Source organism: Schistocerca piceifrons, chromosome 2, assembly GCF_021461385.2.
Source record: "Schistocerca piceifrons isolate TAMUIC-IGC-003096 chromosome 2, iqSchPice1.1, whole genome shotgun sequence".
Lineage (NCBI taxonomy): Eukaryota > Metazoa > Arthropoda > Insecta > Orthoptera > Acrididae > Schistocerca > Schistocerca piceifrons.
In genome coordinates, this window is record NC_060139.1 from 738609371 (window position 1) to 738636526 (window position 27156).

The 27156-nt window shown below is 42.6% G+C and overlaps 1 protein-coding gene across 1 annotated transcript in view; it reads right to left on the reverse strand.

The window, feature by feature from the left end:
• LOC124776899 (protein takeout-like) overlaps positions 1–22859 on the reverse strand; it is a 39594-nt gene extending 16735 nt beyond the window's left edge. The window contains exons 1-3 of the mRNA XM_047252090.1: positions 22722–22859; positions 10232–10324; positions 6019–6166 (exon numbers count right to left, since the gene is read on the reverse strand). Coding sequence (XP_047108046.1) covers positions 6019–6166; positions 10232–10324; positions 22722–22815 — 335 coding nt within the window. The 5' untranslated portion in view covers positions 22816–22859. The remainder of the gene's footprint in view (positions 1–6018; positions 6167–10231; positions 10325–22721) is intronic.
• Between the last annotated feature and the right edge of the window lie 4297 nt (positions 22860–27156).

Below are 27156 nucleotides of genomic sequence, written 5' to 3' on the forward strand. Positions count from 1 at the left end.
AGACCGCGTGAGACGACGCTTCATCCAGTCCCAAACATGCTCAATGGGGGACAGATCCGGAGATCTTGCTGGCCAGGGTAGTTGACTTACACCTTCTAGAGCACGTTGGGTGGCACGGGATACATGCGGACGTGCATTGTCCTGTTGGAACAGCAAGTTCCCTTGCCGGTCTAGGAATGGTAGAACGATGGGTTCGATGACGGTTTGGATGTACCGTGCACTATTCAGTGTCCCCTCGACGATCACCAGTGGTGTACGGCCAGTGTAGGAGATCGCTCCCCACACCATGATGCCGGGTGTTGGCCCTGTGTGCCTCGGTCGTATGCAGTCCTGATTGTGGCGCTCACCTGCACGGCGCCAAACACGCATACGACCATCATTGGCACCAAGGCAGAAGCGACTCTAATCGCTGAAGACGACACGTCTCCATTCGTCCCTCCATTCACGCCTGTCGCGACACCACTGGAGGCGGGCTGCACGATGTTGGGGCGTGAGCGGAAGACGGCCTAACGGTGTGCGGGACCGTAGCCCAGCTTCATGGAGACGGTTGCGAATGGTCCTCGCCGATACCCCAGGAGCAACAGTGTCCCTAATTTGCTGGGAAGTGGCGCTGCGGTCCCCTACGGCACTGCGTAGGATCCTACGGTCTTGGCGTGCATCCGTGCGTCGCTGCGGTCCGGTCCCAGGTCGACGGGCACGTGCACCTTCCGCCGACCACTGGCGACAACATCGATGTACTGTGGAGACCTCACGCCCCACGTGTTGAGCAATTCGGCGGTACGTCCACACGGCCTCCCGCATGCCCACTATACGCCCTCACTCAAAGTCCGTCAACTGCACATACGGTTCACGTCCACGCTGTCGCGGCATGCTACCAGTGTTAAAGACAGCGATGGAGCTCCGTATGCCACGGCAAACTGGCTGACACTGACGGCGGCGGTGCACAAATGCTGCGCAGCTAGCGCCATTCGACGGCCAACACCGCGGTTCGTGGTGTGTCCACTGTGCCGTGCGTGTGATCATTGCTTGTACAGCCATCTCGCAGTGTCCGGAGCAAGTATGGTGGGTCTGACACACCGGTGTCAATGTGTTCTTTTTTCCATTTCCAGGAGTGTATATGGAGATGGTGTACCGCGTCATGATACCGTTGACATGTGAGCATACCGTGTTCAAGATTTGGAGGTCAGTACGTCCATGCAACACCATGTCTCCCCATACCTGGACTACCAAATTTATTGAGCTGTAATACTTGACAATGACATATCATGCGAAAGCTACTTTCGTCTTTAAATTTTGCACACCAGGTGAGAAAGAACTTCTTCCTGATAGTTTACTGATTCGGGGACAAGATTCTGGATTGTACGGTAAAAAAGAAAACAAATATTAGCTAAAAAAAGAAGAGCTGAAGAATAAGAAAAGAAATGAAAAGATCTCAAGAAGTAAGAAACTGAGAACCCTAGTAATAATAATAGGAGTATTCTCACAGGCACGAACCAAAAATTTGGAAAAGTATGAAGAAGGAAACATTTATTTTTAGAAATAAATCTTACAGGAATTAGAAAAGTACAAGCAGATGAATTTCCGGTTAAATAAGAGATACTAAACTTTAATGGCAATAGAATGAAAATACAGGACTTGGCATTATATCTGTAGCACATCACGCTTACGAACGATATGAAGAGAAAGAGTAAATGAAAATGAAAAGATATCTCAACCAGAAATGCGAAGAAACTCAAGATATACAAGCACACCCTACATTAAATGCATGTTTGGTTAGTCAGGCCTATAAGTACTATCATCATAAATACAAATAGGAACCACAGTTAAGGTTAAAAGAATAAGGAGGTGGATACGCCAATATACTGTAAGAAGAGGAAGATCTAGATTGCACGGCCACAAAGGAAAAGTGAGACCAAAGTGAAGAAACAGGCGATATGGGGCTGCCTTCTGAATTCAAGGATGTTCTCAAATTCTCGAGCTCAACCAAAACTAAAAACACTAATACCTTTGGAACTAACATAGGAAATAGAAAGTTATGAAATAAGTTATCCTAAGTACATAAAATAACATATAACATGGACTAAAGACCAAAGAACATATCTAAGCCCTGTTTACGAATTAAAATTACGTTTGCCACCACCAATGACAAAAAATAAATAAAAGAATAAAAATTATAAAAAATGGAAGTAGCGCGTCACAACACCCGTCAACCGACTGTTTTAGCAGTAGTAGTAAATGTGAAGTGTCTTCCTGTCACTGCAATAAATTCCATAGCAGAAATGCGTAGGAATTACATAATATTTTTCTACAAGCAAACCGTTTCAGACCCAACAAATGTAACAAATCCGCAATAGAGAAAAATGCCAGTGAAGGAGACCACAGTGTCACAGTAGCTGACCCAAAAATGATATACATTTTGCAGAATGACTGCAAAAAGACGATTTAGAGGTAATAGAAATTTATATCAGTGGCCTTAAATGAATAACTAGGAGGAAATGGCGCAAATATCAGTTCCCTAACATAATATCACTCATGTTAAACAAAGTAGTTCACGGAATGTAGTACGAACGTATGAATTTATATTTGCAAGCTATATCCTCATGAGTGTAGTAACCGCCGTGACACAAACATATTTATTGGTTGGTTGGTTGATTTGCCGGAGGAGACAAGACAGCGAGGTCATCGGTCCCATCGGTTTAGGGAATGACCGGGAAGAAAGTCGGCCGTGCCATTTCAAATGAACCATCCCGACAACTGCCTGAAGCGATTTAGAGAAATCACTGAAAACCTGAATCAGGCTGGCCGGACGCTAGTTTGAACCATCGTCCTCCCGACTGCTCCACCTCACTCGGTAAACATATTATTAGTTTTTAGATGTACTAAATAGTTTATTAGCTCCATGTTAACTCGCTAAGCCGGCCGGTGTGGCCGAGCGGTTCTAGGCGCGTCAGTCTGGAACCGCGCGACCGCTATGGTCACAGGGTTCGATTCCTCCCTCGGGCATGGATGTTTGTGATGTCCTTAGTTTAGTTAGGTTTAAGTAGTTGTAAGTTCTAGGGGACTAATGACCTCAGATGTTAAGTCTCATAGTGCTCAGAGCCATTTGAACCATTTAACTCGCTAAAAAAAGCAAGCACCGTTTTTTTCGTTGAGGGGAAATGTGTTTTGGATATTTGCCAAAAAACATCCATAGTGAATTGGTACTGACATGGGGGAAAGTTGTTTTTATCCGCTATCTAATTTTAGTAGTCACTGAAAAAATTGGTAGTGATTCAAGCATCCTTACTGATGTTAATAAACCGTTAGTCACAACTGAATAGTTGGATGATACCAAAGCACCCACTACTGCCGAACACAGTGAATGCTCCCCAATAAATCATACTAACAGCAGGTGACTCAGGGAAGTAAGACTTCCTTAGGTATATTGTACTTCTCCTTATCCGTATCGTTTCCTCCGTATAGAAAAGTGTTATTTCTTTCTGATACGTATTTTTGTATATTATACATCAAATGGAAGGAATGTCAGCAACATAAGAAATTTTTAACGGTAGTAGAGATAGAAATGAGCAGGTAGGAAGGGCAAAGAGTTGGTGCGAACACTTCAGTGGTAGGATCATTGACATCAGACTCGACAGGAAACGAACATGTCGACGTCATAAGCAGACGAAAAAGACAGAATATACCAAGAGCATCTTCACCGAACACTACCAAACTTATAGTTCAGTATTTCCATCCATTTGCGAGCATATTTTCATTGGGGAAGAAAGCCGTTCCTATACATAAGAAGTAGTGTGAGCACATGATGGCTACTGGGTGTATCTCACGTCACTGGAACTTTTCAACAGGAGATCGCTACACAGCACGCCAAGAGGATGATCACGTGCAGCTTATCACCGTATTTCACATTGACAAAAGTCGAGCCATTCTCATGAAGAAAAGGAGAGCATCATATCGACATATTCCACTGCCAGTTATCTGACATAACGGCAGAACAAGTGGTGACTAGCTGGACTGAGGGCAACAGTTTCGCAAAGATAGTAGACACGGGTCTTTCCACAAGGACTACACCGCGAGAAGATCGCACGAAAACGCGGACGGCAACAGCTGAAACCCGGCCAGAAGCTACATGCATCACCCATCGAAGACACTTTTTAAATTAATGCTCTGGACAGCCGTCAGATACTTAAGGATATGTACGTTTAACCATCAGCCGTACAGCAAGTAAAGCTTTATTCTTCAGCGGTTTTGGTCTCCCAGAGCTTAATTACAGGAAGAAAATCCAAAACATCATTTTGGAAACCATTTCAACTTTCTGCTACATGTTTCCAAAGTCCATAACGTTACAGTAAATACGCATGACTATCTTTCATATACCAGGACCTTAAACAGCATCAAATTGGTCTTAAATAACGCATAGCCGAATGTGAAGGAACTATCGTGAAGTATGATCCCAGTTAACTAGCGCTGGTCAGCCTACTTAAAAGACCTACCAACGTACAAGTCCGAGCAGACCCTTACCAAAATGCTTAGGTCAGTTATTGAAATATTGATTAATAGATGGAACTGTCTACATCGCTTGAGATCCAAAACTATGTCTCACAGTTTCTTGTATGGTGACTCGTATCAGGAATGATATATGGACAGGGTGACTCAGGTGTTCCTATCGCTGTCGTTTTATGAAACCCGCAACGTTGTAGCTGGCCTTCATAAACCATGACCGAGATTTTCAAATTCTCTCGCTCGCTACGCGCAGACTACTAGTCGTACCGGAAAAAAATGAGCAGCCCCTTTTTCTAGAACATTTATTGCAGTTACATTTTTGTTCCAGGATAAATTTTCTCTAGTGACCATGTTTTGCGAGATATTCTAGGAAAACGTACAAACGTGACCTTCAAACGCACCTCCACTCCACTCTTATTTTCATGAGTTAGGATTTCTAGTATGTTTTTCGTGATACTCCTTCCTACTACTGTAAAAAATTCCCGACTAGACAAACTATTCCCGATATTCGACCTTTTATGGTCTCTATCGATTGGGCCATGAAACCACCAGCATAATCTACTACTTCGTTAACACTGTTAATTTAATTGTACCCGTGACGGTAAAGTACGTAAAACACCTTTCGTAAGCATTAAGTTAAAACTAATTACGTTGACAATTCGATCCAAACTTAATCCTTACAACACATTAGTTTTGTGGTCATAAGCCCTGACAAATACAACGATGTAACTGTTGTTTTATACTGGTAAAATTCACAAAATTGTTAAGTAAAATTTACACAAATGTCAGTTTTACAATCTGTATTTGTTCGACTAAACCAGTGGCATAATACGACCGATAATTGAAGACCAGAAAATGACAGCACAGTAGTAGGAGGGAGGTCTACGAACAACGTACTAGAAATCCTCACCTGTAGGGGTGAAGTATGAGAGCAGAGGTGCGTTTGTAGGTCGCCATTTGTACGTTTCTCTTAATAGATTGAAAACTAGGGCCTCTAAAGAAAACGTATCCCAGTGCAAAATTTTACATTAAATGACCTACGAAACCGTCCTGCACACTTTTTCTATAGGACTAGTAATTTACGCTCGTAACGATTGAGAGAACACGAAAATCTCGCGCTTGGTTTCTAAAGATCAGCTGACAGCTTAAAACGACAGCGTTGGGGACATCTGAATCAACCTGCTGTTGCACACTGATTTACGATCGTAGCTTCGCAAATCTGCTAAACATCGTAAACTAATTAATTTCATATTGCAAACTTTATTGGGCAGAAAGTACAAATCAGCAGGTAATCTAAATCTGCAGCACCTCTAAGAATCTCATTGTCGCGGTGTTTTACGGTGTTGTACTGCGTAAATGATTGGGCATTTCAAAGCTTAGAACTGAACTTAAAACAGTGCGTTATAAACTGGCGGCACATGCAAACGTACCGCCAGACAGCTCAGCCACACTTCCGCAGTGGGTTATCACGGTTGAGGTTTCGCGTACCTCGTGAAAGTAGTTTGAACCAGTACTCACTTAGTCTCCTTGACGACCGCCTCAGTGAAGCCGTGGAAGCTGACGTCACTGAAAGTGATGTCTAGTCCTACGCTGCCTTCGCCGCCGCTCACCTTGATCTCAGTCACCTTGAGCGGGTTCAGCGGCGGAACGTTGTACTGGCGGTCACCTGCGAAACGGAGCAACTGTTATCATACAGGCCTCTTCGGCACGTTTCATAATTGTGTCTCCCCGAAGCCAGTACCAAGGCCATACGTCTGAAACACCACAGTAAGATTTATACACATTATCCATGATTGCTTTTCGCGGGAATGTGTGTTTACTTTGCAAATACAGGAAATATTACAAACATCGTTCATACTTTCATTGGTCTACGAGCAGGTGAAGGAAGCACCAAGATCGAATTCATTTCTAGAGGGAAAAAAGGCTTCCCTCAATCAACCACTGTGTCCAACACAATTCCCTTTTTTCACATATAAAATCTCTCAAATGGTGAACGCAAATACAGGACATTGTACCATACCTTAACCAAGTCAACATAAAACGAACTACCTTCACAAATGTACGATTGATGGGGATTCTCAATAGCTAATGATTGATGTTTTAGTTATCAGTCTGAAGGCCGGTTTGATGCAGATCTCCACGATAACCTCTCTCCTTATCTGCATAACTACTCCACCCTACTTCCTCCTAATACTGCTTATTGAATCAAGTTCAGGCCTACATTCACAAAGTTTACCTCCCTCTCTCTCCCCCTATCCCACGCTTCCCTCTACAACCAAATACACTAATCCGTGAGGCCCTCTATCTATTCCACCAAACTTTTCCTTTTGCAGTCAAGATTAGGAGTACACTAACTCCAGAAATAAACTTAAAAGCAACGAGGAAATGAGGTCACTTGTGGAATTTCGAGAGTGTGGTACGCTATATTTTAACAAATGTAGTGGAAAAAAATATGTCGTCACGTGAACGCGATAACGAAGTTGCACATGGACAAGTACTTCGTGTTAATAGTTATACGAAATGTTCAACACCGATTCGTGCCACGTAAAACTCGTAAACCTGTGTGCCAGTTCAAATGTTTGGTACTAAGTCCATCACGAGAGAGTGGTTCCGCACAAGACGTAACAATGACGATTTAAATAAAAGTCAAAACACAAATGAGTGTAAAGCTGAAGTTATTGCGGTGCTATTGGAAATGGTACGTTCTTTGAAATACGCTCTGAGACGACAAAACAGTAGAAAAGTGAAACACATAGACCTCAGCGAAGCAGTAAGCACTAGATATCAGAAAATGTAATTGATAATCTTTAAGAAAAATGTAGGAAAACGATGAAAATGGCGTTGTGTGTTAAGCGCGAAATAAACTTCATTTTCGAGGTGGGAAGGTAGACCCTTAAATTAAAGAAGATGAAAATGCTTTGAACAAATGAAAATTTAATAGAGGAAAGAATATAGTAAATTCAGACTTTCTTCTGATAAATAGGAAATGCTAAGTGATGACAGTACCTCTCTGTTTGAAAGAAGTGACTGCTTTCCAAATCCGTATTGCTACAAAACCTCATAATGGGCAGCGCAATACCCACCGAGCAAAAGGCGCGCACGTTGTAGAATCTTCCAGCTTCATGGAATAATCAACGAAAACGTGCGAGACACAGAAGAAAAAGGCTGTTGTTTTATCTGACAGCCATGGAACGTATTTGTGTAACTTTATTAGCTCCGAGTTCGAAGAAACTTACAATATACAGCTCACCAGTCCGTCAAATGATAAATAACGTATTCCGGCTAAAGATTTTGGTAAAGTGATACAGTATTTGTTGTGGCCTGCGTAAATGACAGTGAGGCATTTAATAGATGACTTGTTTTATCTGTAAACGGATTTACTCCACGTTTTTGCAATGAATAACAAATATGACAAAGTGGAGACAAGACTGAAATATCACAACTCATCTCTGCGGAAAGAAACTAGTCATCGTAACAGACAAATAAGCCCAATCCCGAACCCTGAATCTTTTTGTTGCACTAATTACAGACTGCGTCCCGATGTCACTTCAGTAGCATATTATTTATCGTTTCAATTGAAAAAATTAGAGATTTTATTCGACCAGGAACATTAGCTGTACGCTTAGCTTCAAATATAATTGCTGGACATAATTGATTATCCTCGTCCTTCTTACTTTCTGTTCTAGTTACTCCACTTAATTAATTTATTTACATTTACTGGCCTAGAAATGAGAAGACACCCAGTATTTGGTTTGTTAGGATCGTAGCGTCTGAAACCCTCCCCAACGGAACCGAGCTAGAAGTGGATCGGCGAGCTGTCTACGAACATCCAGCTGTACTGACACAACAGTGTGGTGTTACAACCCCGTACCATTTCGAAGTAGCGTGCGAGTGCAGGTATTTTTTGTGAAGCCTATGTTAAATTTCTGTAATTATATCTCTATACACGATGGTTGCGGGGCCTCACTATAAAATGTCAAATCAAAGTCACCTTCAGTCGTCTATATTACAATTTTATTTTATTTTGCTGCCAGTTTCTGCGTTGCCTTACGCCATCTTCTGGCACACTGACTGACGTGTAGGACGAATGTCAATCCTTGTACATCCAAAATTACGAGTTCCAGTTGTTAAAAAGAAGTATACGGATACTAGTGACTGTAACATTGCCCCTATTTCAATTTTTAGAGAGGTGGGGTTCTTCCTACACGTCTGTCAGGGGCTTGAAGATGGCGTAGGGTAATACCGATTATTAAATGAAACTGCAAATAAAGACAGATGAAGATGTTACTGATTTGTTTTTTGCGTTAAATTTATCCTGTAAATAACTTCTACCACACAGTCAACAACACTTGAAACTAACGAGACTAATGGGACCCATTTTCGATAGAACTGAAGTTCCTTTGTTCTTCATTCGAGAACAGTTATATTACTGCATTCACTGTAACTTAGAAATTCAGATATTAATTGTTTATTTTTACGAAACAGAATACTATGCAGTGTTGAGATGAATATTTATACAGTAAAAGAAAGTACAATGTATGAGACTGTGAGGAAAAGGAGCAGTTCGTTGTCTGCACCGCCTGATGTTCACTATACGTTTGTAGTTGTAGCAAGGTGATGTCGAAGAATCGCGTGAGAACAATCATCATCCGAATCACACGACCTCAGCCCGTAGGTTCCAGAGCAGCCGATGCCGCCACGAGATAGAAGAAAGTACGAGCTTCCCCTGCCGGTGCTGGTTCCCGGCTGGCGACTACAACGTATCTCTCTGACTGTAGCGCTGCGGTCACTCAGTTAAAGAATTATGTTTCCTAGGCAGCAAAGAAGCCGTTGACGAAAGAAGCAAGGAAGACATCAAAACCGGCCTGGCACTGGTAAAAAGGGCATTCCTGGTCAAGAGAATTCTACTAACATAGACTTTAATTTGATGAAGAAATTTCTGAGAGTGTACCTTTGGAGCATGACATTGTATGGTAGTAATGCATAGACTGTTGGAAAACCGGAGCAGAAGAGAATCGAAGCCCTTTAGATGAGGCGCTACAGAAGAATGTTGAAAATCAGATAGACTGAAAAGGTAACGAATGAAGCGGTTCTCCGCGGAATCGGCGAAGAAAGGAAAAATTGAAAAAACTGCCTCGAACAAGGAAGGGCAGGATGATAGGACATCTGTTAAGACTTCAAAGAATGACTTCCATGGTACTACAAGGTGCTGCAGAGGATAAACCCTGTGGATGTAGACAGAGATTCGAATACATCCAACAAATAATTGAGGACGTAGGTTGCAAGTGCTACTCTGATATGAAAAGGTTAGCACTGGAGAGGAACTCGTGGCTGGCAGCGCCAAACCAGTGATAAGACTGACGATTAAAAAAAATCCCCTTCATAACATAAATCTGCAATTTCTCAAGATCAGAGACGATGCCTCACAAACTCTCCATACGGTGAGTGAAAAAGATATGCCGCTCTTGAAGACAACATTTTAGATTCTAAACATGTTAAAACGTAAATAAGAACAGCTGAATAAATTAAATAATTCTCTGCGAGAAAAATACCGTACCATCACCTTTATCATGGTACGGTCTGTGATTCCCACAAGCAGTTTGTCGCTTAGATACTCTGTTAACTCACTAAAATTATTTGATTCGTTTTTAGAAAATAATCCTCGAGACCCTTTTATATCTTCGCACATTTATATTTATCGATATGCATTCCATTAAGAATTAGTACTCACCTTTTATAAGGTTCGGTATAGCTTCCAGAGCGTTCTTGTATGCACAAGCATTGAGATCCGGATCGTTTCTGGAACACGCTTTGATGTATTCGGCTGAAAGCAAGAAAGAGAGAAAAGTTAAACTGGTGATTATTTCTAGAACCATAGAACAGGAATGCCGGCGAAAATTCTTAAAGCTACAGACAAGATCACTGAAGGATTAACACAAGTCTTTTAACTCGGGAAATCTGAAAAAGTCAAATGTTATAAGCGACGTAGCAGGCATAGTGAAATATGATAATGGTCAATACCTCTGAAATGAGCAGTGCTTTTCGAATTGCTGTTATTGACGGCCAAATGTGTCATAGAATCCACCAATGTAGCGAAATGCAGGCAGACCTACAGAGACTCGACATAGATTGTAGAGCTGGCACTTGACGTTCAACGTAAACAAATGTAACGTACTTCCTGTAAATAAACTGAAATACTCCCGCTATTGTCTAATTACACGATTGCCGAACAATCGCTGCAGACAGTCATTTCCATTAAATATCTAGGAGTACACGTACGGACCGTCTTAAAGTGAGACTACCAAATAAAATGATCGTAGGGGAGGCAGATATTACACTGATTATGGGCATTCTAACGACGTTCCGTAGCTTACAATGTTTTCGTTCGACCGACACATGAGAGTTTCTCTACAGCGTGAGACCGTTACAAGATAGCACTGATATAGCAAACATTGAAACTAGAAAGAAGAACAGGACATTTGGACACGGTTTGTTGCAGTAAGCATGAAAGCGTCACAGAGATTCTCAGCTTTCTCTATTGTCGCAGGCTGCTAGAGAGGAGAGTGTCATCAAGGTATGGGCTACTGATCCGTTTCCACAGACGTATATTCCCAAACGAGTCTATCAATATATTGATTCTGCCTACACATATCTCAATAGAGGCAATAAAGGTAAAGTTAGAGATTCGGGCTCACATACAGAGTAACCAATATTCGTTTATCCGCATACCATCATTCACAACTGGAACAGGAGAAGAAAAAAATGGTTCAAATGGCTCTGAGCACTACGGGACTTAACTTCTGAGGTCATCAGTCCCCTAGACTTAGAACTACTTAAACCTAACTAACCTAAGGACATCACACACAACCATGCCCGAGGCAGGATTCGAACCTGCGACCGTAGCAGTCACGCGGTTCCGGACTGAAGCGCCTAGAGCCGCACGGCCAGAACAGGAGAAGAGCGAAGTGACAATGCTGCGCGAAGACACCTGCAATCAAGACGGCTTGCATAGTATGGATGTGAAGATGTAATTCTTCGCTCTATGCAGCTCCACTCTGTTGTTCACCATAGGATGAAAGTTTGAAAATCTCTGTCTGACAGTTAAGCACTCCGTTTTCTTAAGTAAAAAAGTACCCATTCGTCACTGTAGTTCGCCTTCTAAATTAACGCACTATGCCCACCGACTTTCTAATTAGTGAATACTATCTCTAACGTCTGATTCCTTGACGTGTGCTGCATTCCCATCAGTAACAGTGACAATTTTTTCAAAATGTGCAGAGTATATTCCAGGCACAGGTATGCTTAGACATGAAAATAACAGGAAGTCCAACGATCTGGTGATTGCCCTCTTAGTAATTAATCGGCACACGGCATCACATACATTTTTCTTAAAGTCTTCAAATTGTGCTGATAAGCACTTTTTTACTTTTTTTCCGCGTTCAGTTGTTGCGATACCCATGTCGCAAACTGATCCCGCAATCTCTCTTGTGTTATGTCGTAGGCGCCGTCTATTTCATACACCTTCAACCCCTGATTACTAAAAACATACTGCACTCTTTCCCATTTTCACTTGCCGTTGCGGTTTTGAGAAACCCTTATTAGTGGGTCACCTTCAAATGAAATCGGACACGTTTTAATTCATACACGTAGCTACAAACTGAGAAACACATTCCTCATTAACCTTCACTAAGTTTGGCTACAATTCCACTATTAATGCAGTTTCTGGAAAGAGACTGTGTCGCGCATACTATTCGAGGTAATCCATTTGGACTACTGATTTGAAATGCTGTATAAGTGAAACAGTTTCACAGACCAAGTTTAGTATTAACATACGTTACTGAAAAAACATTTACCGACGCAAAAAGGAAATATTTTGTTGATAGCCATCTCTGCGTCATTCCGATGAGTATTCAGATGGCTCTCATGTTGAGTGACGGGCACCATGGTGCGCAGCGCGCTTCAGTCACAGTAACGTGTGGCCTTCTATCTGGACGTGGATAAATAGTATGCAGGCTCCATTAACTTCTTTCATTGTTGCTCTCACAACGAACTGAAAATGAGAACCAAACGACGTAGTGCAATAGCTGTGATGCTGGTCTGTGCATAGTCGTCCTCGTTCAGATTTGTCTCTCCCTTCCTTAAGCATATTACAATCAAGGAAGAACTGTTACTTCGAAGAAACCACATCCTTGTTGCAGTCGTAATAGTACTTGGAATACTTTTTGTAAATCTACAAGTAGTGAAATTCCATTGCGTTATTTAAATGTTATTAAGCCATTTCCAATGGTATTTTTAGCACCATAACGTATAAACGATTGAGAACTTGCAGATTATTACAATGAAGGAGTGGATGTAAATGACGAGAGGTACAGATTAATGCAACTTTGGGATGAGTTGCTTATATTGTAGCGTTTCCTAATTTATACCATGGAAAAGTGGTACAACGGCAGTAGGAGTCGATATGAATAAAGCAGAATGAATAGGGGAGTGAGTGAGTTATTGTCAGCAGTTAATTGATAGGATTGTTCTCATAAGAATTGACAGCAAACCATCACCGACAATAGTTCAGGTATGCATACCGACGTCACAAGCAGAAGAAGAAGCTATGAAAAAAGTATATGACGATGTAAAACATGTAATTCAATACGTAAAGGGGAAATCCGATAGTCATAGGGGATTGGAATGTGGTCGGAGGGGAAGGAATAGAGGAAAGGGTGACTGGAGAATATGGGCTTGGTAGTAGGAATGAGAGAGGCGAAAGACTAATTGAGTTCTGTAATAAATTTTCTCTAGTAATAGCGAATACTTTGTTCAAAAGCCACAAGATGTAGAGGTACACCTGAAAAAAGCAGGGAGATACGGGAACGTTCCAGTTAGAGTACATCAAGGTCACGCAGATTCCGAAATCAGACACTGATTAATGCAAGAGGCGTACCCAAGAGCAGATACAGACTTTCGATCACTATTTGGGAATAATGAAGAATAGGATGAAGTTGAAGAGACTAGTCAGGCAGATTCAGTGCGCAGGGAAATGTGGTACGAAAATGCCAAGGAATGATGAGATACACTTGAAGCTCTCTGAGGCTATAGATACTGCAACAATGAACAGCATATCATACAGTTCAAGTAAAGAGAAATGGACATCTTTAAAACGGCAGTCACAGATGGTGGAGAGAAAAACATATGTACACAGAAAGGAACTGTGTAAAAACCGCGAGTACAAGAAGAAATACTTCAGCTGATCGACGAAAGAAGGAAGTACAAAAATGTTCCGGGCAATTCAGAAATACAGAGATACAAGTCACTTAAGATTGGAATAAATGGGAAGTGGATCGAAGCCAATGCGGAATGGGTACAGCAAATACACTGAAGAGCGAAAGAAACTGGCACACCTGCCTAATATCCTGAAGGGTCCCCGAGATCACGCTGAAGTGCCGCAATACGATGTGGCATGGAATCGACTAATGTCTCAAGTAATGCTAGAGGGAATTGATACCACTAATCCTGCAGGGCTGTCCATAAATTCTTAAGAGTACGAGGGGTTGGAGGTCTCTTCTGAACAGCACGTTGCAAGACATCCAAGATATACTCAATGATGTTCATGTCTGGGAAGTTTGGTGACCAGCGCAAATGTTGAAATTCAGAAAGTCTTCCTGGCGCACTCTGTAGCAATTCTGGACGTGTGGGGTGTCGCATTTTCCTGTTGGAATTACACAAGTCCGTCGGAATACACAATGGACATGACTCGATGCAGGTGATCAGACAGGATGCTTACATACGGATGACCTGTCAGAGTTGTATCTAGACGTACCAGGGGTCCCATGTCACTCTAGCTCCACACGTCCCACGCCATTATAGAGCCTCCACAGCTTGAACAGTCCCCTGCTGACACGCAGGATCCATGGATTCATGAGTTTGTCTACATACCCGTACACGTCCATCCGCTCGATACAATTTGAAACGCGACTCTCCTGACCAGGCAACATGTTTCCAGTCATCAACAGTCCAATGTCGGTGTCGACGGGCCCAGGCGAGGTGCAGTGCTTTATGTCGTGCATTCGTCAAGGGTACACGAGTGGGCCGTAGGCTCCCAAGGCCCATATCGATGATGTTTCGTTGAATCGTTCTTAGAGTGACCCTTCTTGATGGCCCAGCATCGAAATCTGCAGCAATTTGAGGAAGGGTTGCACTTCTCCTGGGTTGAACGATTCTCTTCGGCCGTCGTTGGTCCCGTTCTTGAAGGATTTTTTTTTCAGCCGCGGCCATGTCGAAAGTTTGTTGTTTTGCCGGTTTCCTGATATTCACGATTCACACGTGAAATGGTCGTACGGGAAAATTTCCACTTCATCGCTACCCGGAGATGCTGTGTCCCATCGCTCGTGCGCCGACCACAACACCACGTTCAGAGTCACCTAAATCTTGATAAGTTGCCATTGTAGCAGCAGTAACCGATCTAAGAACTGCGCCAGACACTTGTCTTAAATAGTCGTTCCCGACCACAGCGCCGTCTTCTGCCTGTTTACATATATCTGTATTTGAGTACGCATGCTTGTACCAGTTTCCTATACCTGTTCCTTTGGCGCTTCAGTGTATGTGAAATATTCGAAAGTGAAATGACTGTTGCAGGACTGACTTGCATATATACGAAAGTCAAAGGAACCTTCCGTGAAATTAAAGGCAAGGGCTGTAACCTTAAGAGTTCAATGGAAAATTAACTGTAAAATGCGGCGGACAGAGCGGATAGGTGGAGGGATTACACTGGAAACCTCTACGAGAGAGAAGACTTGTCTGATGACGTAATAGAAAAACAAATAGTAGTCGATAGGGAAGAGAGAGGGGAATACAGCATTAGAATCAGAATTTAAGAGCTTTGGATGACTTAAGACGCAATAAGGCAGAAAGGATAGATAAGATTCCATCGGAATTTCTAAAAACCATTGGGGGAAGTAGCAACAAAACGGCTATCCACGTCAGTGTGTAGATTGTATGAGACTGACGATATAGCGTAAGACTTCCGGAAGAACAGCATCCATACAATTCCGAAGATAGCAAGAGCCGAGAAGTGCGAAAATCATCGCACATTCAACTTAACAGTTCATGCACCCAAGTTGATGAAAGAAAAACATAGAGAGGTATAGAAAAGCAAAGTTAGTATCTTTTAGATGACGGTCAGTTTGGCTTTAGGAGAGGTAGGGGCACCAGAGAGGCACTTCTGATGTTGAGCCTGGTAAACAAAGCAAGACTGAAGAAAAAGAAAGACACGTTCCTAGCAATCGTCAACGTGGAAAACGCTTTCGACAGTGTAAAATGACGGAGGATGTCCGAAATTCTGAGAAAAATAGGAATAAGATGTATGGAGAGACGGGTAAAATATAGTATGTACAAGGCCCTGAAGGGAACAATAAGAGTGAGAGACCAAGAACGAAGTGCTCGGATTAAAACTGTGTAAGACAGAGATGTAGGTTTCCGCCCCTAGTGTTCAATCTATATATCACAGAAGCAATGACAGAAGTAAAAGGAAGTTTCAAGTGTGGGATTAAAATCAAGGTGAAAGGATATTAATGATAAGATTCGCTGATGACATTCCTATCCTCATTGAAAGTGAGGAAGAATTACAGAATGTGTTGAATGGAATGAATAAGCTAATCAGTCGAGAATATGGACAGTGAGTAAATCGAAGAAGGTACTCAGAAGTAGCGGAAATGAGAATACCGAGAAACTTAACATCAGAATTGATGATCACTAAAAAAAAATGAAGTTATGGAATTCTGCTAGCTAGGCAGCAGAATAACCCATGACGAGCCGGCCGAAGTGGCCGTGCGGTTAAAGGCGCTGCAGTCTGGAACCGCAAGACCGCTACGGTCGCAGGTTCGAATCCTGCCTCGGGCATGGATGTTTGTGATGTCCTTAGGTTAGTTAGGTTTAACTAGTTCTAAGTTCTAGGGGACTAATGACCTCAGCAGTTGAGTCCCATAGTGCTGAGAGCCATTTTTGAACCCATGACGGACGGAGCAATGACGACATCAAAAGCAATCTAGCACTCTCAAACAGTGCATTCCTGGCCAAGAGAGGTCCACTAGTATCACATCTACACCTTGGGGAAGAAATTTCTGAGAATGTACGTTTGGTTGATTTGCAGCAAACTGAAAAACAGAAAATGACATCTTTGTCAAAATGTACCGCTAGAAGTTTTAGATATTGTACAGGTGCAGTATAATAAACGTGATCATATAGCAGGCTTTAAAAATGCGTTTACTATTATTATTGCCACATAACGTTTATAAATGGTATGGTGAATACCAAAAGCGTTAATTAAGTAAGTATTTTGTAATATAACATGGACACAGAAAGGCTTTATGGGAAGTGGTGCACAGATTAATTGCATTTGGTTGTAAAACAATATTTAAATGAAGATCGTGGATTAAATGAATTTGCACACATACAAAATGTACCTTAGCCAACAATTAAGATGCATATTCAAAATAGAAATAAAATGTAAACAGGTATATAAAAGTTTCTGGCCGCATTAAAGTGTTTTTCATCGAATCTGAAAACAAACTGGAAGAGTAGATTCTTACACATGAATAGATGAGTTTCGGTTTAAGCATGCCGGACATAAGAATAGTTCCGTTAAGCATTGCAGAACGAAACTGATTGCCCCGTAATATCAATGCCACCATGGAAGGCAAAAAGTGAGATGAAGGTTTCCGTTCAATAGATTTCGCGGAATCCGAAGAAAATGATGAAAGCTCCAACCAAAATTTCAGGATGGAGCCAAGAAGCCTATAAGCTGATAAACAGCCCATGGTATAAAAGTAAACGAATCACAAGAGAAGAAATGTAGAACCGCGGCCCCGCCTGAAAAAAAAAATGTTTTGGAGGCTCTGCGGGTAAGCCATCACAGAAACCCATTCATAAAAGGGTACAGCGAGTTGTGCGAGGAAGATCGAACGGAAAATAATCATATTCATGAAAATCAAAACGCGTATTCATGAAAAGTGCGGTGAAAGTGGGGGGCGGGGGGGATAAAGGAAAAATTTGTATTGCAATGCCTGTAGAGGGGTGAGAATTAATATATGCAACTTTCCTTATACTTCAGAGTAGTATATATCTTTGAGCGCAGAAAGATAGGGGTGGTACAATTTATGCACCCAATGGAACAAATCGAGAAACCAGATTCCTAATTTGTACCGCTTGGGGATGCTTAGAAAATTAAGCACAGTGTGTTTATTTTTCTCGGAATTTCAATCCTTTACTTTACATGCGAAGAACGACATCCTGTAGATGAGAATGGCAGTGGTTAAATAATTTTGAAGCTTAGTGTTTAGGCTATAATATATGAAATCTCAAAAATGGTACAATTTAGGCATGTCTCCCCTACATGAGGCGAGTACCAGTCAGTGAATGGCCTCGTTAAAATGACAGTATATATAAATATGCAGAAATATTAAACTACGAAAAACAATCGCAAATAGTTTTAGTTACAGGTTTCGGTGGTGAACTGACAACAGACTTCATGTAATAAATTGTTGTACCATCATGATGCGATCATCCGTTGCTTGCCAATTGCTTGAGAAATTCGGTTTATACGTCTTTCTAAACTAGCCGTGATGTACGTAAGTCCTTGAAATCAGTACACCGAAATATGATGACGTTCTTTTTGTACGGTTTATAAAGAGTGTGCACCGTCAATTTCGGCATTTAAGCACTGGGTGGCTGATTGCAAAACTGCTGTATTGATTATGAAAATGATGCACACGAAGTACGTCTGTCTCAAAAATGAAACCACAGTCGAAACCAATGAGAACATGCACAATGTGTTATTGGATGATCAGCAAATGGGAGGTTCTTGTAAATGCGAAAACGGATTTCTCATCTATGTTTGAACTATTAAAAGTATTCAACTTCTTTTGTGCCCCAATTTGTACCGTAGATGATACGTTGGTCTGCTACGTAAAGGCTGCAATAAAACAGCGTTTTATGTATTAGAAGGCTATGCACTTGCACCAGGAAGGCTAAGTTCCAACTTCTTACCTTCGAGCGCGTAACGCTATAACTGTGGGCTACTACACAAATTTCTCTGTACTGAAAGCATTTTATATGTCCACCGCAGACTGCCAAGACTTTTATGAACTTGGAGCATTCTGCAGGTGAAAAATAGGTCCGCAAATTTTCATATAAGTGAAATAAATGGTTGTAGCTTCGTCATAAATTGCACTGAGAAGCAAACTGTTAATTTTCTGTTTTAAGTCGGCGGTATATGCTTTGTTTGCTGCAGGGACAGTTTCTGTACATGGGCTATCGCCTGTATTTGTCACACATACGGCACGGATGGTTTGAAAATGGACACGGGTGTCCGGAAATAGTCACATCAAGAAATAAAAACTTATACTTCTCAATGCAACTTATGACGAAGCTACAGCCATTTATTTCACTTGTCAGAATTTTTGTTTTCATTTATGTGGATGAATTTTATTGCGTCATGAGTTACATTAGTAGCCAGTATCGGCCTGTTTCCATATTCTGTAGCGTCCTTAAAATATCTGTCACATTAGAAGAGACGATATATGCTGTTTTCGGCGTGTTTGTTGAAACGGGATTCTGTTTCACACGTAACGCTAAATAGTTTTAAAATACGATACACATTTCACCGACACAGCTGGATTTAAAAATGTCGATAGGCTGAAACTGGTCAGAAATGTAATTCATGTTGCAATAAAATTGATAAATAAAAAAATCTGAGAGCCTTTGGTGGGGCTTTAAAATGGTTTTAGCATTTAGAAATTACTTTGAGGCCGTGGACTCACACATGAAGAAACTATTACTACGCAAATATTCTCAACCAGTTGAATGAAAAAATATGCAATAGGTTTGTTTTGCAAAAGAAGAAGCATCTGCGTTTTGCCAGATTTAAAAAAAAAATGCTTGGGCAACGGGAAAGTTATGGTATTTGAAGTAACAGTTGTTAGATAATTCATACCATTGACCAGGAATGACACCTGTTTACTACTACTTATTTACATATCTGAAGACGTTTGTCGATGAAAAGTGCACTCAGCATAGTGAAGAGATAATAGCAGCCGCAAATAGGTAATTTGAGGATCTGCTAGACTTTCACTTAGTGGCAAAACAAATTGCATCTAAGCAACAGGCGACTGTGTTGGAAAAAAAAGAAAAAAGAAATTATGATGTCAAATAGTTTCCCACATTGTCCTGATCTTTTCGCTAAACAAGCGACTTTGACGGGACCGATAAGAGTACCGCTTTAGCAGATAGATGTATCCAGCGATGATTGACATGGCTACATTGTCGACAAGAAGGATGCCTCAGCGGCAAATCGCTGGCAGACAATCAGTCGCAAGTAGCCGGCCGTACGGGCGTAGTCGCTATTAACGCCCGATCATAATGAGCTTGTATGGGTGTCAAGCACTGCCGCCTATCCACGTAACAACAGCCTACCCCTGCATGCGTACTTGGTACTGGAAAATGTTATGTTAGACGACATCGTGTGGACTAAATTTGTGTATGCCTTTATTCATCCCTCTCGACGACTCACTTAATTAACTAACGTTTTATGCTTAGAATTCGCTCTAAGAGTTTCCTGTAAAAAGAACTTACACAGTTGTTGGACCATATTAAGGAAGCTCCGCGAGAAATGCATGACTGAACATAAACGCAGGTGCTAGCCAAGCCGGCAGGTTGGGCCGTTGCATTTCGCCACTAAAGGAACATGTGAAATGTCCTTAAAACGTATAAAGAGTCAGTCGTGATTGGAACAGCGTTGTGTCTAGTTGTAAGTGCGTCATGTCGGAGCTCAGTGCATACGAACGTGGTCAAATTGCTGGTATGGTGGATGCTTCCGTAAGCAAGTGTTTGTTGTTTCAAGAGTCACCGTGTGGAAGGTTTATACCCTATACAGCGACGGTGGAAAAGGTCAGCTGGTAAGTCAGAACCAGGATGGACGTGTGTGTAGAGCGATCATGACAATCTGCCGTTGAAGAGGATTGTGACGGAAGATAAAAGAACGAGAGCTGCAAGAACCACTGCAGGACGGAATGTCGCACTCGCAAATCCTCTCTGCGTCAAAGCAAGAAGAAGGCAGCTCCGTAAGTAGGGAATTGCAGGGCGAAGTGAATTCTGTAACTTCTCATCAGAGTTGCAAATGCTCGTAATAGGAAAAGTTGTTGCCGAAGCCATAAAACCTGGAGTATGGAGCAATGGAAGAAAGTCTTTTGGTCAGATGAGTATTGTTTCACAGTGTTTCTAACTTCTAGCCTAGTTTACATCGCAAGATTGAACCATGGCTGGGGTTCTGTGATGGTTTGCGTAGTCATATCGTGGTATTCCGTAGGCCCTATGATTACTCTGTGAGGTCGCATAACTGCGAAGAATTATGTGACCAGATGAAAACTGTGTGCCGGACCGAGACTCGAACTCGGAAACTTTGCCTTTCTGGGGCAAGTGCTCTACCAACTGAGCTACCCAAGCACGACTTATACCCCGTCCTCACAGCTTCAATTCCGCCAGTACCTCGTCTCCTACCTTCCAAACTTCACAGAAGCTCTCCTGCGAACCTTGCAGCTCTAGCACTCCTAGAAGAAAGGATATTGTGGAGACATGGCTTAGCCACAGCCTGGGGGATGTTTCTAGAATGAGGAGAGCTTCTGTGAAGTTTGGAAGGTAAGAGACGAGGTACTGGCGGAACTGCAGCTGTGAGGACAGGGCGTGAGTCGTGCTTGGGTAGCTCAGTTGGTAGAGCACTTGCTCGCGAAAGGCGAAGGAAGGTCCCGAGTTCGAGTCTCGGTCCGGCACACAGTTTTAATCTGCCAGGAAGTTTCATATCAGCGCACACTCCGCTGTAGAGTGAAAATTTCATTCTATTATGTGACCAGCTTTCGAAACGTGGTGCTACAGAAGAATGCTGAAGATTAGATGGGTAGATCACATAACTAATGAGGAGGTATTGAACAGAATTGGGGAGAAGAGGAGTTTGTGGCACAACTTGACAAGAAGAAGAGACCGTTTGGTAGGACATGTTCTGAGGCATCAAGGGATCACAAATTTAGCATTGGAGGGCAGCGTGGAGGGTAAAAATCGTAGAGGGAGACCAAGAGATGAATACACTAAGCATATTCAGAAGGATGTAGGTTGCAGTAGGTACTGGGAGATGAAGAAGCTTGCACAGGATAGAGTAGCATGGAGAGCTGCATCAAACCAGTCTCAGGACTGAAGACCACAACAACAACATGTGACCAGTTTGGCTGATCAGGTCCCCCCCCTGTTACAATGTTTTTCCTCAATAGTGATGCTGTTCCAGCGTAAAGTCAAGCGCCGGCACGCCGGTTTGGAAGGTCAGAGCAGAGAGGCCTATGAATAAGACGTTAGCCATTTGCACGCGGACCGACCCCTCCCTAGGACGACACCCCGACGGCAGCGCCCTCGGCAGGAAGAGGACGTAAGCGCCTGGCCGCGGCACAATTTAAGACTAGCCAGTTCTGCGAGTTCTACGACTTCCACAGCGGCATCAAGAACAGGCACTTGTATAGCAGCGACTTAGAAACTGCATTACTTTTCTTGTATTACGATTTGTATATGCTGAAGAGATTTCTTGTATGTCTGTTGTCTTTTGCTCGTGACACATCTGTATGAGACAGAGTATTTTAATCATTTACTTTCCATAGTATACTTCTCTAATTTGATTTACTTGAATTATTGTCTAGCGATCCGAGAAAGGAGGTTTCTTAGGCACCCCATATTTGACGTGTAGGCGGGATACAACAGGTGCTGTGTTCTAAGACGAATGGTCCCTGTTCAGACAGCCCGCATCGTCCGGGACTGGTTTTACGAGCTCGAGGATGAGTCGTCACATCTCTCGTGGCCTCCACAGTCAACAGAACTCAATGCTGTGCACGTTCATCTTCGATTGCTGAACTTGCGACTGTTTTTCAAGATGAATGATATAAAATTTCCTTGGAAATCACACAGGACCTATATTCATTCCGGGATACGTGGAAGCTGTTTTGAATGTCAACAACTCTCCTGCACCTCATTAGCCACGGTAATGTGTTTGTTCTTTTGGTGTTTCCACACTTTTGCGCAACCGCTGTATGCGTGTGTGCGAGTTTAGACCAAATAAAGCAGCTTTTGGCAACCACATCTAGTACATGTCTGATAAGCAGCGAAACTAAACCGTCTTCGCATCCTGTCATGTGGCTACTCACGCAACTGGAGGGCTGAAGCTGGTGCGACGACGGTGATGACCAACGCCAGAAGCAGCAGCGGCGGCAAGCGGCAGGCGGCGGCAGAGGCGGCCATGTCGGAGTCGCTGCGGGGGCCAGCTGCACTGAGATGAGCTTAGAGGCGGCTGCCCCAGCGTTATATAGCAAGTGTGGGGCTTGAACCCCGTGCCCATCACCGGGACGCGTGCTCACGTGTTGCGCCACCCTGCCCATCGGAAGGTCATGGGAGACGCCTGACTTGTCCGGACCGCCTGTCCTCGGCTGTCGCAGAACAAAGTCTCCGAAAGCTGCAAAAAGACAACACCACTGTACACGTTGCCGAGGGCAATGCGTCAACAAATGCCTCTGAATAGCTGCTGGTGCTCTGTCTTCCATCACTCATCGCTCTGCCCTGCGTGTGTCTACCTTCTTTTTTTTCCTTTTACGTGACTGAAGTCATAAGAAACACACCTCTGCCTTTCATCGGAGAACCTCATGGTATGACTCACACTCTCTCACGTACTACGGATTCAGTTCAAAATTTCTAAGCTTCAACCGCTATTCGTGGGAAATCTTACGGATACCGCTCTTAGGACAGTTGATTGAAATTAATCTTTTTGGGGAGATAAATTGATTGAAACTAAATGATCTGACGACAAGAATCGTGCAGTCTTAGGAGTTTCTTGGAAAGTTCAGTCCTTTTTGCCAAATTTGAAAGCATGAAAATGAACCTGTTTCGCATTTACTTGTCAACAAAATTAATCACAAGCTGTGACATTGTCGCTAGCAAAACAGTGACCCGTATATACAACAAGTTTCCTTTAATTTGCGTCTATGGTAACAAACTTTTTGTTAACAGATTACCGGTTTCGGTCTATAATGACCATCATCAGATCTGTTTTATAAAAACAAAGTCCTAATTTACTGCATCCATAGTGGCATCTTCAAATATTAAATGCAAAATCAGCACCAGCATCGTCAAATATATATGCACGAGTCATGTTGTCAGTAGCACATCAGGACTTTGTTTTTATAAAACAGATCTGATGATGGTCACTTTAGACCGAAACCGGTAATCTGTTAACAAAAAGTTTGTGACCATAGACGTAAATTAAATGAAACAAAATGAATTCCTGAATCCTAGGGTACAGCGTTCAGTGACGACCAACACATAACGACTGGTGTTTCCAAGCTAAGAATTGCCATCCACCGTCGCCACCAAAGACTACGACCACCTGAGAAATCGTCTATATTGGAGCACTGCTTAGTGGTTGAGGGGATGAATTCGGCAAGATAATGTACTTGCTACCACGTTCTATTGCTAATTCTTCGTACACAAGGAATAGATTGAAACTGATTTGGTGCATAATATAATTAACAGAAACAAGGACTCTCCTTTAATTGGGATTGGGAACCTCCTTGTAATCTATCTGAGGAAAATGCTCTGAATTAGCAGGCAGACTGTTTATGGTGTCAATCATACACAGCGATTCATCGCTCTTACCAGCGGCCAACACGTGACGCTCAGGCTGCATTGTGCGTTGCGCTGGTGGCCCCTGGTACAAGGCCCAGACAGGGCGATGCCACCATGACCACGCCACTTCTTTAAGACTCACCACAGTCTCATCTTGGAAGATGGTGAACAGCTGCACTGCTGTTTATTTTAGGATACCACAGAAAACTTTTCAATAATACTATGAAAATCTCCTTCTGTTTAGATCCATACAATTTTTGCAAAGAACAGTACGTAATGTAATCTCTCAGGTTTTCTCCACAAGTATTTCCTGTTTTATTGTGAACTAATCGATGGTATGGCGACGGGTGGTCCGTTATCGCCTGTCGTGGCTGACCTACACACGGAAAACTCTGAAGCAAAGGCACTAGGATCCACCACGTTGAAACCCAAGTGTTTCTATAGTTACGTGAACGACACGTTGCTGCTGTGACCGCATGGAGCATAAAAGCTTCAAGAGTTCCTCGACGTATTAGTTAAGACCGGACTGATCCCCAGGTCATAGTGCATACAGAAAACCTACACAGAGCGACCCTTATCTGGACGCCCCTAGCCTGCACCAACCGTCACAAACATATTCGGTGCTAAAGACTCTGGTCCATAGAAACCGAACACCTTCAGACAAAAAAGAACCTCACCGGAGAACTAAAACAACTACACTGGCGTTCCGATGGAATGGGTTCTCAGAGCGTCAAACTGCACGGTCGATGCAGTCACAATCAAGAACGCTGAGAAAAAGATTGAGACAGAGACTGAGGAAAAGAAGCCAAAGATGGCTTATCTGCCTTATTCTGGCCCAATACCCAGATAGATCGGTAGACTTCTACGGATACATGGCATGCAGTGTATTTCGCTCCCTTCAACTAAGATAAAATGTAATGTTAAACACGATCTACGTCTCCGAAAGCCGGGTGTGTATCGCATTCCTTGCGAGTGTGGCATGTCGTACATTGGGCAGTTTATTAGAACAGTCGAGGGGAGATGCAAGGCACCTCAGCGAGCGACGCACCCGACTAAAACAACAAAGCAGAAAGAGAACTACAGATTCAAAGGTCGTTACTGTACAGGTGAAGACTCTGGTCCATAGAGCTTGAACGTTTTGAAACAAAGAGAGCCTCACCGGAGAGTTAAAACACCTACACTGGTGTTACGATGGGCAGTTAATTAATATTAAACTGTTTCGGGAGATAAATTGATTATAACTTAATTATTCTTCATTCTGCTAATGTACGAACATGACCTTTTATAGTCAATGCAATACAAACGTTATTTTATGTAACAGTTATTTTATGCTTCACTTGCTGATGTAATGTTGTTCTCATGTTCATAAAAGATCATTCTGTGATATGACAGGATATAAGATGCATTTGGTCAAGATTCAGTGAAACTGGTCATCATAATAAATGCTGTACTATAGCTATCTTTTCTGTTTGAAGGCGTACTTGTCTTTCTGCATTAATCTATATCTCTCCCTAACTTAACAATGTCAATCATATATAACAGAAACGAATTACAGTGAGACCAGTATCTTGTTGCAAACGAGAAGTTTTCTAACAGCAAGATGCAAGAAAACCTAATAACCAGGGATGAAGCTTTCAACTTCAGTGAACCTTGGGGTCCGGCACACAATTTATTCAAATCTCTCGCTGAGGTAATATGCGTTTTACGGAGTATCAGTGCGTGCTCTGCAAAATAAAAGAGCATCTAAGGGCGCAGTGGATGTCGGGTATCGAACTCGGCTATAAATATTGGCGCGAGGTCAATAACAACTCACAGTCCGAAGTCCAGCCGCCGAGTACACATAACAGCGAAACTGAATCGTCCGACAAAATAGTGTGCGGAAAATGGAAACAACTCCGCTGAACACCTGGGAGCTCACTGTTAACCAGTAAGAAATATTTATTCTGTCTATTGGAAACTATCTGCCAAGCCGGTTTGTTCTCATTTCATACAGTCCGCTTCGACTTTTACTTTCGACAATGAATATTCAAAAGAAGATCTATTATTCATTGAAGTATAAATATTATCAAACTGGTTTTTTGGATATAAGGATTAACACAAAATCTGTGTAAAGAATTTCTACAGTGACAGAGGCACGATATTTGTAAAGTTGCGTCTTCCAAAATTCCTAGGACGAGTCCACTCAACTTCTCTGATAACATTGGCACAATATCTAGAGAGCGCATTTGATCATACGCTCACCAGACAAACATTAGTCTCCTCCTTACCAGGTAGTTTTGGAGCGTTGAACGTAGTGTACACCCATAATCTAAAATATTATGACTGTTTAATAGCGTGTTGGTGCACCATTCAAACATAATGCAGCAGGGATTCTGCTTGCTATGGGTCCGAGAAGTCCTTGACGGGACTCCAGAGGTACATGGAACCAAATGTCTACGCACAGGTCAAGCAATTCCCGAAAATTACGGGGTGGTGCTTTACGGGCACGCAGCAGGCGCGATATGTGTTCCTGTGAGTGCAGATCAGACACATTTTCTGGTTCAAATGGCTCTGAGCACTATGGGACTTAACTACTGTGGCCATCAGTCCCCTAGAACTTAGAACTACTTAAACCTAACTAACGTAATAACATCACGCACATCCAAGCCCGAGGCAGGATTCGAACCTACGACTGCGTCAGCAGCGTGGTTCCAGACTGAAGCGCCTAGAACCGCTCGGCCACAACGGCCGGCTTCATTATAATGCCCCTCGAACCACTGTAGCACGATTCTGACCTTTGAACGTGGACAGTTATCCTGCTGGAAGATGTCTTCGCCGTAGGGGGATAATTCAAGCTTGAAGCGATCCAGGTGCTCCGCGATAATGTTCAAGTAGTTCACTACTGTCATGATGGCTTTGGTTATCATCACTCATCCCATGGGAAGCTCAGCTCAATGTACCCCACAGCATAATTCTACCCTTATC